The 21,385-nt window shown below is 43.2% G+C and overlaps 1 protein-coding gene across 3 annotated transcripts in view; it reads right to left on the bottom strand.

Annotated features, from left to right (window-relative positions):
* Window positions 1–17,462, bottom strand: part of tek (TEK tyrosine kinase, endothelial) — an 85,524-nt gene extending 68,062 nt beyond the window's left edge. For 2 of the 3 annotated variants that reach the window (XM_090191562.1, XM_090191563.1), the window contains exon 1: window positions 16,539–16,817. In XM_090191562.1, coding sequence (XP_090047688.1) covers window positions 16,539–16,686 — 148 coding nt within the window. In that variant the 5' untranslated portion in view covers window positions 16,687–16,817. Of the gene's footprint in view, window positions 1–16,538 lie in introns of all 3 variants that reach the window. The other variant, XM_036936759.2, reaches the window with a different exon arrangement.
* Between the last annotated feature and the right edge of the window lie 3,923 nt (window positions 17,463–21,385).

Raw genomic sequence — 21,385 nt, 5'->3', positions numbered from 1 at the left:
GCGAGCCAGGTACCTGCAGGCTGACTTCAGTTGGACGGTGTTTCCTCTGACACATTGGTGTCGCTGGCTACCGGGTTACGCGGGCAGGTGTTAAGAAGCACGGTTAGAGGACGCACAACTCCACCTTCGCCTCTCCCGAGCCAGTTGGGGAGTTGCAGTGATGAGACAAGATTGTAATTGGATATCATTGAAAAAGAGGGTAAAATATTCACAAAAAAGCACATACAATACGTTGGACACCTGTTCATTGAACATATTTTTCCATAATCATGGGCATTAATATGGAGTTGGTCCCCCCCCTTTGCTGTTATAACAGCCTCCACTCTTCTGGGAAGGCTTTCCACTAGATGTTGGAACATCGCTGCTATAACAGCCTCCCACTCTTCTGGGAAGGATTTCCACTAGATGTTGGAACATTGCTGCTATAACAGCCTCCTCTCTTCTGGGAAGGCTTTCCACTAGATGTTGGAACATTGCTGCTATAACAGCCTCCACTCTTCTGGGAAGGATTTCCACTAGATGTTGGAACATCGCTGCGGGGACTTGCTTCCATTCAGTCACAAGAGCATTAGTGAGGTAGGGCACTGATGTTGGGCGATTAGGCCTGGCTCGCAGTCAGCGTTCCAATTCATCCCAAAGGTGTTCGATGGGGTTGAGGTCAGGGCTTTGTGCAGGCCAGTCAAGTTCTTTCACACAGAACTCGACAAACCATTTCTGTATGGACCTCGCTCTGTGCACTGGGCATTGTCATGCTGAAATAGGAAAAGGCCTTCCCCAAACTGTTGCCACAAAGTTGGAATCACAGAATCGTCTAGAATGTCATTGTATGCTGTAGGGTTAAGATTTCCCTTCACTGGAACTAAAGGGCCTGAAGCAAACCATGAAACAGCCCCAGGCCATTATTCCTCCTCCACCAAACTTTACACTATGCATTTGGGCAAGTAGCGTTCTAGAACACGTGTTCTTGCCCAGAACACGTTTCCACTGCTCCAGAGAACACGTTTCCACTGCTCCAGAGAACACGTTTCCACTAATATAGAGAACACGTTTCCAGTGCTCCAGAGAACACGTTTCCACTGCTCCAGAGAACACGTTTCCAGTGCTCCAGAGAACACGTTTCCACTGCTCCAGAGAACACGTTTCCAGTGCTCCAGAGAACACGTTTCCACTGCTCCAGAGAACACGTTTCCACTGCTCCAGAGAATACGTTTCCAGTGCTCCAGAGAACACGTTTCCACTGCTCCAGAGAACACGTTTCCAGTGCTCCAGAGAACACGTTTCCAGTGCTCCAGAGAACACGTTTCCACTGCCCCAGAGAACACGTTTCCACTACTCCAGAGTCCAATAGCGGCAAGCATTATACCACTTCAGCCGACGCTTGGTGATCTTATGCTTGTGTGCGGCTGCTCGGCCATGGAAACCAATTTCATGAAGTTCCCGACGTTGGACAAATTATTTTTACGCTTCAGCACTCTCTGTTCTCATGTGTGGCCTACCACTTCGCAGCTGAGCTGTTGTTGCTCCAAGACATTTCCACTTCACAATAACAGCACTTACAGATGACCGGGGCAGCTCTAGCAGGGCAGAAATTTCATGAACTGATGTGTTGGAAAGGTGGCATCCTATGACGGTGCCACGTTAAAAGTCACTGAGCTCTTCAGTAAGGCCATTCTACTGCCAATGTTTGTCTATGGAGATTGCATGGCTGTGTGCTTGATTGTATACACCTGCCAGCAACGGGTGTGACTGAAATAGCTGTATCCACTCATTTGAAGTGGTGTCCACATACTTTTGTATATATAGTGTATATCAATGAATTTTTTTTTTATTTATTTTTTTTTTTTATTACCTTTATTTAACTAGGCAAGTCAGTTAAGAACAAATTCTTATTTTCAATGACGGCCTGGGAACAGTGGGTTAACTGCCTGTTCAGGGGCAGAACGACAGATTGTACCTTGTCAGCTCGGGGGTTTGAACTCGCAACCTTCCAGTTACTAGTCCAACGCTCTAACCACTAGGCTACGCTGCCGCCCCAATTGGTGAGTGCACTAGAACAGTCTAACCCTACTAGAATCTGAAGTCAAGTGTCTACTGTTTGCTGATGATCTGGTGCTTCTGTCCCAAACCAAGGAGGTTCTACAGCAGCACCTAGATCTTCTGCACATATTCTGTCAGACCTGGGCCCTCTTTGGTTGGGGACAGAACCATCAGATCATAATGGTTGCCAGAACCATAAATGCTAATTCCATCTAGACACCGTTGCCCTAGAAAACACAAAAAACTATACCTACCTCAGCCTAAACATTAGCACCACAGGTAACTTCCACAAAGCTGTGAACGATCTGAGAGACAAGGCAAGAAGGGCATTCTATGCCATCAAAAGGAACATAAACTTTGACATACCAATTAGGATCTGGCTAAAAATACTTGAATCAGTTATAGAACCCATTGCCGTTTAGGATTGTGAGTATAACAGTATAGCTTCCGTCCCTCTCCTCGCCTTGAACCAGGTACCCTCTGCACACATAGACAACTGACACCCACGAAGCCCCACGAGGTCTGGGGTCCGCTCACCAACCAAGAATTCACTAAATAGGACAAACACAAAATTGAGGCCTCTGCAAAAATATCCTCAGTTCACAACGTAGAGCACCAGATAATGCATGCAGAGCAGAATTAGGCCGATACCGACTAATTATCAAAATCCAGATAGAGACGTTCAATTCTACAACCACCTAAAAGGAAGCAATTCCCAAACCTTCCATAACAAAGACACCACCTACAGAGAGATGAACCTGGAGAAGAGTCCCCGAAGCAAGCTGGTCCTGGGGCTCTGTTCACAAACACAAACAGACCCCACAGAGCACCAGGACAGCAACACAATTAGACTCAACCATGTCACGAGGAAACAAAAAGATAATTACTTGACACATTGGAAAGAATTTACCAAAAAACAGAGCAAACTAGAATGCTATTTGGCTTTAAACAGAGAGTACACAGTGGCAGAATACCTGACCACTGTGACTGACCCAAACTTAAGGAAATCTTTGACTATGTACAGACTCAGTGAGCATAGCCTTGCTATTGAGAAAGGCTGCCGTAGGCAGACCTGGCTCTCAAGAGAAGACAGGCTATGTGCTCACTGCCCACAACATGAGGTGGAAACTGAGCTGCACTTCCTAACCTCCTGCCCAATGTATGACCATATTAGAGAGACATATTTCCCTTAGATTACACAGATCCACAAAGAATTTGAAAACAAATCCAATCTTGATAAACTCCCATATCTATTGGGTGAAATTCCACAGTGTGCCATCACAGCAGCAAGATTTGTGACCTGTTGCCACGAGAAAAGGTCAACCAGTGAACAACAAACATTGTAAATACAACCCATATTTATGTCTTTATTCATTTTGGCATTTCGTGAGTGTAATGTTTACTGTTCATTTTTTATTGTTGATTTCACTTTTGTTTATTATCTATTTCACTTGCTTTGGCGATGTTAACATATGTTTCTCATGCCAATAAAGCTCTTAAATTGAATTGAATGAGAGAGAGAGAGAGAGAGAGAGAGAGACCATATGGAAGAGATCATGGTACTGTTATGCAGCTAGCCCTCTGATGGTCTGACCTCTTGACACACACACACACACACACACACTCACAGCCTGCAGTGTATCAACCCCCTGGACAGAGAAAGATGTGTGAAGTTTCTCACATGCTGTGCATCCACTGCAGGATCCTGACAAACACATCATTTACTCAGGAAGAATAGTCACAACTCTCATATTACCCCATCACCTTTCAGTCTGCAGCAACCGTATCAAACCATCCTTCATATGAAACATCTTGGGCCTTTCTGTTGATCCTAGAATACTGTGTGACCTCTGTTGATCCTAGAATACTGTTTGACCTCTGTTGATCCTAAAATACTGTATGACCTCTGTTGATCCTAAAATACTGTATGACCTCTGTTGATCCTAAAATACTGTATGACCTCTGTTGATCCTAAAATACTGTTTGACCTCTGTTGATCCTAGAATACTAGATCAAATCCCCGAGCTGACAAGATTTTTTAAAAATCTCTCATTCTGCCCCTGAACAAGGAAGTTAACCCATTGTTCCTAGGCTGTCATTGAAAATAAGAATTTGTTCTTAACTGACTTGCCTAGTAAAATAAAGATAAAATAGTATCTTCACCTTTGCTGACATGATCTTAGTAAAGCAGGAACATTCAGCTAAGATCAAGTGAATAGAATGTTCTGGTCCTGACATGTCATTTCCCCTGTAGCTACTGTTGTAAAGCATTCCTTCCTGTTAATGTTCAGGAAACCTCACCCTGCTATTGTTGTTGAAGTAAGAACAGTCCTGAGGACTCCTGACAACCAGGGTAGAGGTTTATAGGGGGAAGAACAGTCCTGAGGACTCCTGACAACCAGGGTGGAGGTTTATAGAGGGAAGAACAGTCCTGAGGACTCCTGACAACCAGGGTGGAGGTTTATAGAGGGAAGAACAGTCCTGAGGACTCCTGACAACCAGGGTAGAGGTTTATAGAGGGAAGAACAGTCCTGAGGACTCCTGACAACCAGGGTAGAGGTTTATAGGGGGAAGAACAGTCCTGAGGACTCCTGACAACCAGGGTGGAGGTTTATAGAGGGAAGAACAGTCCTGAGGACTCCTGACAACCAGGGTAGAGGTTTATAGAGGGAAGAACAGTCCTGAGGACTCCTGACAACCAGGGTAGAGGTTTATAGAGGGAAGAACAGTCCTGAGGACTCCTGACAACCAGGGTAGAGGTTTATAGAGGGAAGAACAGTCCTGAGGACTCCTGACAACCAGGGTAGAGGTTTATAGAGGGAAGAACAGTCCTGAGGACTCCTGACAACCAGGGTAGAGGTTTATAGAGGGAAGAACAGTCCTGAGGACTCCTGACAACCAGGGTAGAGGTTTATAGAGGGAAGAACAGTCCTGAGGACTCCTGACAACCAGGGTAGAGGTTTGTAGAGGGAGGAACAGTCCTGAGGACTCCTGACAACCAGGGTAGAGGTTTGTAGAGGGAAGAACAGTCCTGAGGACTCCTGACAACCAGGGTAGAGGTTTATAGAGGGAAGAACAGTCCTGAGGACTCCTGACAACCAGGGTAGAGGTTTATAGGGGGAAGAACAGTCCTGAGGACTCCTGACAACCAGGGTAGAGGTTTATAGAGGGAAGAACAGTCCTGAGGACTCCTGACAACCAGGGTGGAGGTTTATAGGGGGAAGAACAGTCCTGAGGACTCCTGACAACCAGGGTAGAGGTTTATAGGGGGAAGAACAGTCCTGAGGACTCCTGACAACCAGGGTGGAGGTTTATAGGGGGAAGAACAGTCCTGAGGACTCCTGACAACCAGGGTGGAGGTTTATAGAGGGAAGAACAGTCCTGAGGACTCCTGACAACCAGGGTAGAGGTTTATAGGGGGAAGAACAGTCCTGAGGACTCCTGACAACCAGGGTAGAGGTTTATAGGGGGAAGAACAGTCCTGAGGACTCCTGACAACCAGGGTAGAGGTTTATAGAGGGAAGAACAGTCCTGAGGACTCCTGACAACCAGGGTAGAGGTTTATAGGGGGAAGAACAGTCCTGAGGACTCCTGACAACCAGGGTAGAGGTTTATAGAGGGAAGAACAGTCCTGAGGACTCCTGACAACCAGGGTAGAGGTTTATAGGGGGAAGAACAGTCCTGAGGACTCCTGACAACCAGGGTAGAGGTTTATAGAGGGAAGAACAGTCCTGAGGACTCCTGACAACCAGGGTAGAGGTTTATAGAGGGAAGAACAGTCCTGAGGACTCCTGACAACCAGGGTAGAGGTTTATAGGGGGAAGAACAGTCCTGAGGACTCCTGACAACTAGGGTAGAGGTTTATAGAGGGAAGAACAGTCCTGAGGACTCCTGACAACCAGGGTAGAGGTTTATAGAGGGAAGAACAGTCCTGAGGACTCCTGACAACCAGGGTAGAGGTTTATAGAGGGAAGAACAGTCCTGAGGACTCCTGACAACCAGGGTAGAGGTTTATAGGGGGAAGAACAGTCCTGAGAACTCCTGACAACCAGGGTAGAGGTTTATAGAGGGAAGAACAGTCCTGAGGACTCCTGACAACCAGGGTAGAGGTTTATAGAGGGAAGAACAGTCCTGAGGACTCCTGACAACCAGGGTAGAGGTTTATAGGGGGAAGAACAGTCCTGAGGACTCCTGACAACTAGGGTAGAGGTTTATAGAGGGAAGAACAGTCCTGAGGACTCCTGACAACCAGGCTACATTTTCCTCTTACAGCATTTATTTTTTAAATAATAAATCTAATACTAAAGTGTCACATCAAATCCAATTGATTAAAAGGCCAATGAGCCTTATTTTAATATGAACGGCTTAATCTCTTGATTTACGTACAGTTGAAGTCGGAAGATTACGTACACTTAGGTTGGAGTCATTAAAACTCGTATTTCAACCACTCCACAAATTTCTTGTTAACAAACTATAGTTTTGGCAAGTCGGTTAGGACATCTACTTTGTGCATGACACAAGTTATTTTTCCAACAATTGTTTACAGACAGATTATTTCACTTATAATTCACTGTATCACAATTCCAGTGGGTCAGAAGTTTACATACACTAAGTTGACTGTGCCTTTAAACTGCTTGGAAAATTCCAGAAAATTGTGTCATGGCTTTAGAAGCTTCTGATAGGCTAATTGACATTTTGAGTCAATTGGAGGTGTACCTGTGGATGTATTTCAAGGCCTACCTTCAAACTCAGTGCCTCTTTGCTTGGCATCATGGGAAAATCAAAAACAAATCAGCCAAGAACTCAGAAAAAGAATTGAAGACCTCCACAAGTCTGGTTCATCCTTGGGAACAATTTCCTGAAGGTACCACGTTCATCTATACAAACAATTGTACGCAAGTATAAACACCATGGGACCACGTAGCCATCATACTGCTCAGGAAGGAGATGTGTTCTGTCTCCTAGAGATGAAAGTACTTTGGTGAGAAAAGTGCAAATCAATCCCAGAACAGCAAAGGACCATGTGAAGATGCAGGAGGAAACAGGTACAAAAGTATCTATATCCACAGTAAAACGAGTCCTATATCGACATAACCTGAAAGGCCGCTCAGCAAGGAAGAAGCCACTTCTCCAAAACCACCATAAAAAAAGCCAGACTACGGTTTGCAACTGCACATGGGGACAAAGATCGTACTTTTTGGAGAAATCTCTTTTGGTATGATGAAACAAATATAGAACTGTTTGGCCATAATGACCATCGTTATGTTTGGAGGAAAAAGGGGGAGGCTTGCAAGCCGAAGAACACCATCCCAACAGTGAAGCACGGGGGTGGCAGCATCATGTTGTGGGGGTGCTTTGCTGCAAGATGGACTGGTGCACTTCACAAAATAGATGGCATCACGAGAGAGGAAAATTATGTGGATTTATTGAAGCAACATCTCAAGACATCCGTCAGGAAGTTAAAGCTTGGTCGCAAATGAGTCTTCCAAATGGACAATGACCCCAAGCGTCCTTCCAAAAGTTGTGGCAAAAAGGCTTAAGAACAACAAAGTCAAGGTATTGGAGTGAACACCACAAAGCCCTGAACTCAATCCTATAGAAAATTTGTGGGCAGAACTGTAAAAGCGTGTGCGAGCAAGGAGGCCTACAAACCTGACTCAGTTCCACCAGCTCTGTCAGGAGGAATGGGCAAAAAATCATCCAACTTATTGTGGGAAGCTTATGGAAGGATACCCGAAACGTTTGACCCAAGTTAAACACTGTAAAGGCAATGCTACCAAATACTAGTTGAGTGTATGTAAACTTCTGACTGGGAATGTGATGAAATAAGTAAAAGCTGAAATAAATAATTCTCTCTACTATTATTCTGACATTTCACATTCTTAAAATAAAGTGGTGATCCTAACTGGCCCAAGACAGGGAATTTTTACTAGGATTAAATGTCAGAAATTGTGGAAAAAACTGAGTTTAAATATATTTGGCTAAAATGTATGTAAACTTCTGTCTTCTTTTATTTATTTTTTTTATTTTACCTTTATTTAACCAGGCAAGTCAGTTAAGAACAAATTCTTATTTTCAATGACGGCCTGGGAACAGTGGGTTAACTGCCTGTTCAGGGGCAGAACGACAGATTTGTACCTTGTCAGCTCGGGGGTTTGAACTTGCAACCTTCCGGTTACTAGTCCAACGCTCTAACCACTAGGCTACCCTGCCGCCCCTACAGTCTTCAACTGTAGCTGATAGTGTTTAGGGAATTACTCAGTATGAAATCCCAAATGGTCCCTATTCCCTCTATACTTTCGTCTGAAGTAGTGCACTATATAGGGAATAGGGTTCCATTTGGGACTCACACTCAGTTATACACACGCAGATGATTACGGGCGTTTCTGTTGTTGTGTTCATGCAGGGTGAAGTGTACGGGATTGGAGTGATGCTGTCATGGCTGCCTTCCAACTAGAGTTAAAGTAGTGTGTGTGTGTGTGTGTGTGTGTGTGAGGCAGACAGGCAGGCAGACACACAGACAGGAGGCTGGATACTATGACATGGTTTGCTACAAGAGTTTCTTTCTATCCTATAAACCTCAATTATATACTATCATCTCAATGTCCACAACTTTTATGTTTAAACTGGTTTGGGACAGTCGTAAGGTCATGTGCTACACGTCTCAGACATAAATACATGGTGCTAAAAGAACATTTTTAAAGAACATGAAACCTGAACGGGCATAAAACAGCTATTTCATTTCATCAACATGGTTGGCTGTTCACTGAGCATTAAACATGACATTTCTTCCTTTCTGATTTCTGTTTCATATGACCAGAAATCTATTCTCAGACCTCCGCTGTGTGTGTTTAATTTCTGTTCAAGGAAAATCTCGTGTTTTTTCATCCGCAGGTGGTCTCCCATATCTCCCCCCCCCCACCCCCCCCCACCACCACCACCTTTCACACTGTCTGTTCTAAATGGCATCCTATGCCCAGGGCTCTGGTGGTCCAAAGTAGTGCACTATCAGAAGTAGTGCACTATGTGGGACACAGCATGTTGTTTGGACAGACGACACACCCTCAAGTCACTGAGATAAGGTCAAAACTCATCTGAACAAAAAATGAAAGGGCTCTATTTTCAGACAATTGTCCATTTCAACCTGTTGTTAAAGCCAGTGCTGTTCTGTTTTTCCAAACACAAGCGCCGGGATTGGTAATTTACCTGCGTTAAATGAGTTTTCACTGAGATGGGAGGCAATATCTGAGGTGAGTCCTTAAAAAGGTGTGCCAAAGTGTCGATTTCAGTATTCACTGGTGGGGATGTTTAAGACCAACCAAAAGACGATCCGCCCCCTTTTTTTTTTCTTTCAATTTTCTCCTAAAATTACAAATCCAACTGCCTGTAGCTCAGGCCCTAAAGCAAGGATATGCATATTGAACTTTGAACTTTGAGAGAATATAACACAATATATCTGGTAAAAGATCATACAGAGGGGAAAACAACAACTATTCTTTTGTACATGTTTTGTACCATCATCTTTGAAATGCAAAAGGACATAATGTATAATTCCAGCCCAGCTGCAATTTAGATTTTGGCCACGAGATGGTAGCAGTGTATGTGCACAGTTTGACTGATCCAATGAACCATTGCATTTCTGTTCTAGAAATATTATATCAAGACTGCCCAAATGTGCCAAATGTGTTTATTAATAACTTTTCATGTTCAAAACTGTGCACTCTCCTCAAACAATAGCATGGTATTATTTCACTGTAATAGCTACTGTAAATTGGACCGTGCAGTTAGAGTAACAAGAATTTAAGCTTTCTGCCAATATCAGACATGTCTATGTCCTGGGAAATGTTCTAGTTATTTACAACCTCATGCTAATCGCATTAGCCTATGTTAGCTCAACCGTCCCGTGGAAGGGACACCATTCCCAAAGAAGTTTTAAGCAGTAATACAGTTGGTTATATTAATTCATACATTGTTGTGCCCCTGGCCTGATAGGATGGAAGTTCAATATGTAGCTAGATGTAGAAGGCTAATGTTAACTGGCTAATGCTGCTCATGAATGGAAGTTAGGCTAGCGAGCAAAGCATTTTAGCCAGGTAGCCTGGGAGATCAAAAAATAAAAGCTTGTACTGTATGACAGAGTCATAGACCGTTTAGTCAACATGAAAGAGAGGAGGAAGGTATTGACGTTTCTCTAGGGTGAGTCAACATGTTTTTCTACTTGCACAAACGCACACGCACACACAGAAACCAGAACCATTGACAGCCACATCATATTTAGCTTACGTTGATTGGTCTAAATTGTTTTTGTTATCTTTTTAGTTCTCACAGTATTAGACTAAACAGGGGTGATTTGATGTTGAAATGTTGAAGTTTAAATGGTGCTGGAATAGTGGAGGCAGCTCTAACTCTCTATGGTTATAAATCAATAGTTGTTTAGTGGTCTGAAAATGTCAGAAACATTAACTTGCTTGACCCCTGCAGCAGGTCATGTAGCTGTTTGTTATATGCAATACTTGCTTTGTGGACTTCATCAGACAGATGTTGTTCTCTGGTTTTGTAATGAAACAAAGGTGTGGTTGAATTTATTCTACCACTGTGTCTGTCTTCTTGTCTCTGCTTTTAGGCCTCTATATCACGTTGGCAAGGCATATGAACTGAGAGGTTGAAGAGCAAACACACTTATCACAACACAGATGTTGTAAAAAGGGTTTTGTGTTTTCTGGCTTGGCTTCCCCGGCGATTTTACCCACACACTGCTACTGCGAGGTGTTAACCATAGACCGTGTCTGGCCCACATGGTGTCAGATCATAGAAACAGAACCAGATAGAGACTATCTCTATCTATCTCTACAGTGCCATTCAGAAAGTATTCATACCCCTTCCCTTATTCCACATTTCATTGTGTTACAGCCTGAATTTAAAATGGATTAAATAGGTGTTTACCCCCTCACCCATCTACACACACAATACCCCATAATGACAAAGTGTTAATATGTTTATAGAAATGTTTGCAAATGTATAGAAAATTAAATACAGAAATCACTCATTTATATAAGAATTCATACCCCTGCGTCAATAGTCTTTCTGGGTAAGTCTCTAAGAGCTGTGAGTCTTTCTGGGTAAGTCTCTAAGAGCTGTGAGTCTTTCTGCGTAAGTCTCTAAGAGCTTTCCACACCTGGATTGTGCAACATTTGCCCATTTTGCTACCTACTCTCATCACCTTGGGGCGGCCCGTCAGGATGTCCAGGATCCAGTTGCAGAGGGAGGTGTTTAGTCCCAGGGTCCTTAGCTTAGTGATGAGCTTTGAGGGCACTATGGTGTTGAACGCTGAGCTGTAGTCAATGAACAGCATTCTCACGTAGGTGTTCCTTTTGTCCAGTTGGGAAAGGGCAGTGTGGAGTGCAATAGAGATTGCATTATCTGTGGATCTGTTTGGGCGGTATGCAAATTGGAGTGGGTCTAGGGTTTCTGGGATAATGGTGTTGATGTGAGCCATGAACAGCCTTTTCAAAGCACTTCATGGCCGCGGACATGAGTGCTACAGGTCTGTAGTCATTTAGGCAGGTTACCTTAGTGTTCTAGGGCACAGGCACTATAGTGGTCTGCTTGAAACATGTTGGTATTACAGACTCAATCATGGACATGTTGAAAATGTCAGTGAAGACATCTGGCCAGTCGGTCAACACATGCCCGGAGCACACATCCTGGTAATCTGTCTGGCCCCGCAGTGTATGTTGACCTGTTTAAAGGTCTTACTCGTGATCACACAGTCGTCCGGAACAGCTGATGCTCTCATGCATGCCTCAGTGTTGCTTGCCTCGAAGCGAGCATAGAAGTGATTTAGCTCGTCTGGTAGGCTCGTGTCACTGGGCAGCTCTCGGCTGTGCTGTAATAGTTTGCAAGCCCTGCCACATAAGGCGAGCGTCGGAGCCGGTGTAGTATGATTCAATCTTAGCCCTGTATTGACACTTTGCCTGTTTGATGGTTCGTCAGAGGGCATAGCAGTATTTCTTGTAAGCTTCCGGGTTAGAGTCCCACACCTTTAAAGCGGCAGCTCTACCCTTTAGCTCATTGCGAATGTTGCCTGTAATCCATGGCTTCTGGTTGGGGTATGTACGTACAGTCACTGTGGGGACGACTTCCTCAATGCACTTACAGTGCCTTGCGAAAGTATTCAGCCCCCTTGAACTTTGCGACCTTTTGCCACATTTCAGGCTTCAAACATAAAGATATAAAACTGTATTTTTTTGTGAAGAATCAACAACAAGTGGGACACAATCATGAAGTGGAACGACATTATTGGATATTTCAAACTTTTTTAACATATCAAAAACTGAAAAATTGGGCGTGCAAAATTATTCAGCCCCCTTAAGTTAATACTTTGTAGCGCCACCTTTTGCTGCGATTACAGCTGTAAGTCGCTTGGGGTATGTCTCTATCAGTTTTGCACACCGAGAGACTGACATTTTTTCCCATTCCTCCTTGCAAAACAGCTCGAGCTCAGTGAGGTTGGATGGAGAGCATTTGTGAACAGCAGTTTTCAGTTCTTTCCACAGATTCTCGATTGGATTCAGGTCTGGACTTTGACTTGGCCATTCTAACACCTGGATATGTTTATTTTTGAACCATTCCATTGTAGATTTTGCTTTATGTTTTGGATCATTGTCTTGTTGGAAGACAAATCTCCGTCCCAGTCTCAGGTCTTTTGCAGACTCCATCAGGTTTTCTTCCAGAATGGTCCTGTATTTGGCTCCATCCATCTTCCCATCAATTTTAACAATCTTCCCTGTCCCTGCTGAAGAAAAGCAGGCCCAAACCATGATGCTGCCACCACCATGTTTGACAGTGGGGATGGTGTGTTCAGGGAGATGAGCTGTGTTGCTTTTACGCCAAACATAACGTTTTGCATTGTTGCCAAAAAGTTCAATTTTGGTTTCATCTGACCAGAGCACCTTCTTCCACATGTTTGGTGTGTCTCCCAGGTGGCTTGTGGCAAACTTTAAACGACACTTTTTATGGATATCTTTAAGAAATGGCTTTCTTCTTGCCACTCTTCCATAAAGGCCAGATTTGTGCAATATACGACTGATTGTTGTCCTATGGACAGAGTCTCCCACCTCAGCTGTAGATCTCTGCAGTTCATCCAGAGTGATCATGGGCCTCTTGGCTGCATCTCTGATCAGTCTTCTCCTTGTATGAGCTGAAAGTTTAGAGGGACGGCCAGGTCTTGGTAGATTTGCAGTGGTCTGATACTCCTTCCATTTCAATATTATTGCTTGCACAGTGCTCCTTGGGATGTTTAAAGCTTGGGAAATCTTTTTGTATCCAAATCCGGCTTTAAACTTCTTCACAACAGTATCTCGGACCTGCCTGGTGTGTTCCTTGTTCTTCATGATGCTCTCTGCGCTTTTAACGGACCTCTGAGACTATCACAGTGCAGGTGCATTTATACGGAGACTTGATTACACACAGGTGGATTGTATTTATCATCATTAGTCATTTAGGTCAACATTGGATCATTCAGAGATCCTCACTGAACTTCTAGAGAGAGTTTGCTGCACTGAAAGTAAAGGGGCTGAATAATTTTGCACGCCCAATTTTTAAGTTTTTGATTTGTTAAAAAAGTTATCCAATAAATGTCGTTCCACTTCATGATTGTGTCCCACTTGTTGTTGATTCTTCACAAAAAAAATACAGTTTTATATCTTTATGTTTGAAGCCTGAAATGTGGCAAAAGGTCGCAAAGTTCAAGGGGGCCGAATACTTTCGCAAGGCACTGTATTGATGAAGCCAGTGACTGATGTGGTGTACTCCTCAATGCCATCGGAAGAATCCCGGAACATGTTCCAGTCTGTGATAGCAAAAGAGTCCTGTAGTTTAGCATCTGCTTCATCTGACCATTTTTTTATAGACCGAGTCACTGGTGCTTCCTGCTTTAATTTTTGCTTGTAAGCAGGAATTAGGAGGATAGAGTTGTGGTCAGATTTACCAAATGGAGGGCGAGGGAGAGCTTTGTTCGCGTCTCTGTGTGTGGAGTACAGGTGAACAAGATTTTCTTTTGTATCCCTCTTGTTGCTCATTTAACATGTTGATGGAAATTTGGTAGAACTGATTTAAGAGACATCCGGCTCTTTGTCCTCTGTTCCTGCGTCGCCTCCTTTTGCAAATAACGGGATGATTTCACTGTCGGGTGTTTGGAGAAGGTCTTGTGTTTCTTGCTTGTTGAGGAAAAATCTTTGTCTAATCCGAGGTGAGTCATCGCTGTCCTGATATCTAGAATCTCTTTGTTGAATCCGAGGTGAGTCATCGCTGTCCTGATATCTAGAATCTCTTTGTTGAATCCGAGGTGAGTGATCGCTGTCCTGATATCTAGAATCTCTTTGTTGAATCCGAGGTGAGTCATCGCTGTCCTGATATCTAGAATCTCTTTGTCGAATCCGAGGTGAGTGATCACTGTCCTGATATCTAGAATCTCTTTGTCGAATCCGAGGTGAGTGATCGCTGTCCTGATATCCAGAAGCTCTTTGTCTAATCCGAGGTGAGTGATCGCTGTCCTGATATCTAGAATCTCTTTGTCGAATCCGAGGTGAGTGATCACTGTCCTGATATCTAGAATCTCTTTGTCGAATCCGAGGTGAGTGATCGCTGTCCTGATATCTAGAAGCTCTTTGTCTAATCCGAGGTGAGTGATCGCTGTCCTGATATCCAGAAGATCTTTGTTTAATCCGAGGTGAGTGATCGCTGTCCTGAAATCCAGAAGCTCTTAGTCTAATCCGTGGTGAGTGATCACTGTCCTGATATCCAGAAGCTCTTTGTCTAATCCGAGGTGAGTGATCGCTGGGCGGTTGGGCGCCTGTAAAACTGCTGCCATTTCTTCCGGCACCATTTTGAATGTTGTTGATCCATCCTCAGTTTTCTCCTTTCACAGCCATTAAACTCTATAACTATTTTAAAGTCACCGTTGGCCTCATGGGGAAATCTCTGAGTGCTTTCCTTCCTCTAGGGCAGGGTTTCCTAAACTCGGCACACCAAGAGGTGCAAGTTTTAGGTTTTGCCCTACCACTACACAGCTGATTCAAATAATCAACTGATCATCAAGCTTTGATCATCTGAATCAGTTGTGTAGTGTTAGGGCAAAAAAACAAAATGTCTACCACTTGGGGACCGAGGACTGAGGTTGGGAAACGCTGCTCTCTGGCAACTGAGTTAGGAAAGACGCCTGTATCTTTGTAGTGACTGGGTGTATTGATACACCAGCTTAAGTGTAATTCGCTCAAAGGGATATTCAATGTCTGCTTTTTTTAAATTTATTTTTTTACCCATCTACCAAATGAAATCAAATCAAATGTTATTGGTCACATACACGTTTTTATCAGATGTTATTGCAGATGAAGCAAAAAATGCTTGTACTTCTAGTTCCAACAGTGCAGTAATATCTAACACTTTACACAACATATACCCAGTACACACAAATCTAAGTAGGAATGAATTATGACTATATACATATGGACGAGCGATGTCAGAGCGGAACGAACTAAGATACAGTAGTATAGAATACAGGATATACATATGAGATGAGTAATGCATAGACTAAGATACAGTAGAATAGTATAGAATACAGGATATACATATGAGATGAGTAATACATAGACTAAGATACAGTAGAATAGTATAGAATACAGTATATACATATGAGATGAGTAATGCATAGACTAAGATACAGAAGTATAGAATACAGTATATACATATGAGATGAGTAATGCAAGATATGTAAACATTATTAAGTGAATGAGATATCGTGGAATAGTACTATTTTTAAATCTACCAATCGGTGCCCTTCTTTGCGAGGCATCGGAAAACCTCCCTGGTCTTTGTGGTTGAATCTGTGTTTGAAATTCACTGCTCAACTGAGGGACCTTACAGATAATTGTATGAGTGGGGTACAGAGATGAGGTAGTCATCCAAAAATCATGTTAAACACTATTATGGCACAGTAAATGTTTACTCCTGAGCTTGCCATAACCAAGGGGTTGAATTCTTATTAACTCAACATTTCAGCTTTTCATTTTTAATGAATTTGTAAAAAAATAAATATATGTATACATATCATTATATTATAATTATAATACCCATATTATAACCATATTAATAACCATATTATAATTCCACTTTGACATTATGTGCTATTGTGTGTAGGCCAGTGAAAATAAATCTCAGTTTAAACAATTTTAACTTCAGGCTGTTAACAACAAAATGTGGAAAAAGTCAAGGGGGTGTGAATACTTTCTGAAGGCACGTGTGTCTCTGGACAGATCTCCCTTGGGGTCTAATGACCTCAATATAAATAAAGAGTATAAAATGTGCTAGATAACGCAAAAGGGACTCAGTAGAGTAGAGATACATACCCGGAGAGTACCAGTACACCAGACACACAGCAGAGTAGAGATACATACCCAGAGAGAACCAGTAGACCAGACACACAGCAGAGTAGAGATACATACCCGGAGAGAACCAGTACACCAGACACACAGCAGAGTAGAGATACATACCCGGAGAGAACCAGTAGACCAGACACAGAGTAGAGTAGAGATGATAACACATGATCCTCCAGCGGTAGGCTGGTAAAGGCTCCAGGGCTGGGGTGTACATCCACACAGCGCTGCTGGTCCGAGGTGCTCAGACTGGGGATACAGAGAAGACCAAACCCCTGAGGGTGTCAGAGAGACCCATCAATACACATCTCTTCACAGTCTTCCTGGCTCTGAAAAGTCTCTATCGCACCCTCCCTTTCCCTCCCTGCTTTTCCCTCCCCTGTCTTGCTCGCCCCAGAACCCTCCCTCTCTTTCCTTTTCCTCTCTGCTCTCCTTCCTTCTTACTCCCTCTCTCTCTCCCTCTCTCTCTCCTTCTTACTCTCTCTCTCTTCCTCTCTCTCTCTCCCTCTCTCTCCTTCTTACTCCCTCTCTCTCTCTCCCTCTCTCTCTCCTTCTTACTCTCTCTCTCTTTCCCTCTCTCTCTCCTTCTTACTCTCTCTCTCTTCCTCTCTCTCTCTCCCCCTCTCTCTCTCCTTCTTACTCCCTCTCTCTCTCGCCCGCTCTCTCTCCTTCTTACTCTCTCTCTCTCTCTCTGCTCTCCCTCCTTCTCACTCTCTCTCTCTCTCCCACTCTCTCTCTCTCTCCTTCTTACTCCCTCTCTCTGCTCTCCCTCTCTCTCATTCTTACTTCCTCTCTCTCTCATTCTTACTCCCTCTCTCTCTCTCTCTTGTCTCTCGTGTCTCTCGTGTCTCTCTCTCTCTCTCTCTCTCGTCTCTCTCTCTGCTCTCTCTCTCTCTTGTCTCTCGTGTCTCTCTCTCTCTCTGCGTCTCTCTCTCTCTCTCTCTGCTCTCTTGTCTCTCATGTCTCTCTCTCTCTGCCTCTCTCTCCAGGCATTGGGAGTTACAGTTCCTTTTCCTGTTTCCTCTTCATGTCAGGATGGGAGGAAAAGAAAAGCCTCCCAGTCTGAACAGAACAATGCCATGATTTTAATTACCATTCCTAGGCTATATCCCAAACAGCACCCTATCCCCTATTTAGTGCACTATGCTGGACCATAGGACTCTGATGTAAAGTAGTGCACTACATAGGGCATAGGGTTCCATTTTGGGATGTATCCCTAAAGGCCCCTTGGGGAGGGTCCTTAGAACAGTCCTACAGAATAATAATCTGTTAGGGAGTGTCCATTAGAGACCAAAAACATCCTTGGATACAGAGGTTTATATACTGAAACAAAAGATATAAACGCAACATGCAACAATTTCAAACATTTTACTGAGTTACATTTCATATAAGGAAATGAGTCAATTGAAATAAATTCATTAGGTCCCTTAATCTATGGGTTTCACGTGACTGGGAGTACAGATATGCATCTGCTGGTCACAGATACCTTTAAAGAGAAAGGTAGGGTCTCCGCTGTTGATTGTGACCTGTGGAATGTTGTCCCACTCCTCTTGAATGCCTGTGCTAAATTGCTGGAAATTGGCAGGAACTGGAACACGCTGTCGTACACATCGATCTAGAGCATGCATGCAGGACATGGAAGAACTGGGACATGTTCAGCTTCCAGGATTTGTGTACAGACCCTTGTGACATGGGGCCGTGCATTATCATGCTGAAACATGAGGTGATGGCGGTTGGATGAATGGCAGGACAATGTGCCTCAGGATCTCGTCAGGGTATCTCTGCATTATCATGCTGAAACATGAGGTGATGGCGGTTGGATCAATGGCAGGACAATGAGCCTCGGGATCTCGTCAGGGTATCTCTGTGCATTCAAATTGCAATCGATAAAACGCAATTGTGTTCATTGTCTGTAGTTTATGTCTGCCCATACCATAATCGCTTGCCCACACGACGCCATACACAGGGTCTGCGATTGTGAGGCCATTTGGACGTTCTGCCAAATTCTCTAAAACGGTGTTGGAAGCTGTTTATGGTAGAGAAATGAACATTAAATTCTCTGGCAACAGTTCTGGTGGACATTCCTGCAGTCAGCTCTCTCAACATTTTAGATATCTGTGGCGTGGTGTTGTGTGACAAACCTGCACATTTTAGAGTGGCCTTGTATTGTCCACAGCACAAGGTGCACCTGTGCAATGTTCATGCTATTTAATCAGCTTCTTGATATGCCACACCTGTCAGGTGGATGGATTATCTTGGTAAAGGAGAAATGCTCACTAAAAGGGATGTTAGCAAATTTATGGACAACATTTTAGAGAAATAAGCCTTTTGTTCATGTGGACAATTTCAGGGATCTTTTATTTCAGCTCATGAAACATGGGACCAACACTTTACATGTTACATGCGTTTATATTTTTGTTCAGTATATATATACACAGTTGAAGTCGGAAGTTTACATACACCTCAGCCAAATAAACTCTAACTCAGTTTTTCACAATTGTGGAGGTCTACAATTTTTTCTCTGAGGTCTTGGCTCATTTCTTTTGATTTTACCATGATGTCAAGCAAAGAGGCACTGAGTTTGAAGGTAGGCCTTGAAATAAGTCCACAGGTGCACCTCCAATTGTCTCAAATGATGTCAATTAGCCTATCAGAAGCTTCTAAAGTCATGACATCATTTTCTGGAATTTTCCAAGCTTTTTAAAGGCACAGTCAACTTAGTGTATGTAAACTTCTGACCCACTGGAATTGTGAATTATAGGTGAATGAATTATATATACAATGAATTATAGGTGAAATAATCTGTCTGTAAACATTTGTTGGAAAAATAACTTGCGTCATGTGTAACAGGGTTGGTTATGTTTCCACTTGCCTCTATAGAAATGTGTATTTAATGTTCAATCATGTACAAAGTAGATGTCCTAACCGACTTGCCAAAACTATAGTTTGTTGACAAGAAAATTGTGCAGTGGTTGAAAAATGAGTTTTAATGACTCCAACCTAAGTGGATGTAAACTTCTGACTTCAACTGTATTTATTTATATACGGTGGCCTATGTTCCCTCAGGAGTAGGTCAAAAGTTTATGTATAAGCAGGAACCGCACTGACTCACTGTGGTTTCCTGACACTCGCAGGTTGCTCTGGGAACGAAGAGGAGTTGTGTGGAGACACCAGGGTAGGGTTAGTAAAAGCTCTAGCAGCCTGTAAATTCAATTTCATTTAAATGTAAAAGCTTTATTGGCATGGGAAACATATGTTTACAATGTTAAAGCAAGTGAAGTAGATAATAAACAATATATATACAGTGCCTTGAGAAAGTATTCGGCCCCCTTGAACTTTGCGACTTAAACTTTACACTTACAAAAAGTTCGAAAATAATAAATACATTTTAAATGTCGTATTATGTCTACATGCAGTGTTGTAATGACGTGCAAATAGTTAAAGTACAAATGTACAAAAGGATAAGCATAAATATGGGTTGTATTTACAGTGGTGTTTGTTCTTCACTGGTTGCCCTTTTCTTGTGGCAACAGGTTACAAATCTTGCTGCTGTGATGTCACACCGTGGTGTTTAACCCAGTAGATATGGGAGTTTATCAAAATTGGATTTGTTTTCAAATTATTTGTGGATCTGTGTAATCTGAGGGAAATATGTCTCTCTAATATGGTCATACATTGGACAGGAGGTTAGGAAGTACAGCTCAGTTTCCACCTCATTTTGTGGGCAGTGTGCACATAGCCTGTCTTCTCTTGAGAGCCAGGTCTGCCTACGGCAGCCTTTCTCAATAGCAAGGCTATACTCACTGAGTCTGTACATAGTCAAAGATTTCCTTAAGTTTGGTTCAGTCACAGTGGTCAGGTATTCTGCCACTGTGGCCAGGTATTCTGCCACTGTGTACTCTCTGTTTAGGGACAAATAGCATTCGAGTTTGCTCTGTTTTTTGGTAAATTATTTTCAATGTGTCAAGTAATTATCTTTTTGTTTTCTCATGATTTGGTTGGGTCTAATTGTGTTGTTGTCCTGGGGCTCTGTGGGGTGTGTTTGTGTTTGTGAACAGAGCCCCAGGACCAGCTTGCTTAGGGGACTCTTCTCCAGGTTCATCTCTCTGTAGGTGATGTCTTTGATATGGAAGGTTTAGGAATCACTTCCTTTTAGGTGGTTGTAGAATTTAACATCTCTTTTCTGGATTTTGATCATTAGTGGGTATCGGCCTAATTCTGCTCTGCATGCATTATGTGGTGTTCTACATCGTACACAGAAGATATTTTTGCAGAATTCTACATGCAGAGTCTAAAATTCTCATCCCGTCAGTAGAGGATCCCTTCCTCACCATCTTAAATATGCCCCATTCAAGAAATTTAGAACCAGGAACAGATATAGCCCTTGGTTCTCTCCAGACCTGACCGCCCTTAACCAACACAAAAACATCCTATGGCGTTCTGCATTAGCATTGAACAGCCCCCGTGATATGCAACTTTTCAGGGAAGCTAGAAACCAATACACACAGGCAGTTAGAATTGCTAAGGCTAGCTTTTTCAAGCAGAAATTTGCTTCCTGCAACACAAACTCAAAAAAAGTTCTCGGACACTGTAAAGTCCATGGAGAATAAGAGCACCTCCTCCCAGCTGCCCACTGCACTGAGGATAGGAAGCACTGTCACCACCGATAAATCCACTATAATTGAGAATTTCAATAAACATTTCTCTACGGCTGGCCATGCTTTCCACCTGGCTACCCCTACCCCGGTCAACGGCACTGCACCCCCCACAGCAACTCGCCCAAGCCTTACCCATTTCTCCTTCTCCCAAATCCAGTCAGCTGATGTTCTGAAAGAGCCGCAAAATCTGGACCCCTACAAATCAGCCGGGATAGACAATCTGGGCCCTTTCTTTCTAAAATTATCTGCCGAAATTGT

Source organism: Oncorhynchus mykiss, chromosome 12 (assembly GCF_057628025.1).
Source record: "Oncorhynchus mykiss isolate SJ-2025 chromosome 12, ASM5762802v1, whole genome shotgun sequence".
NCBI lineage: Eukaryota > Metazoa > Chordata > Actinopteri > Salmoniformes > Salmonidae > Oncorhynchus > Oncorhynchus mykiss.
Note: the sequence above shows the minus strand (reverse complement) of the source record. Positions and strands in the feature narration are given on the sequence as shown.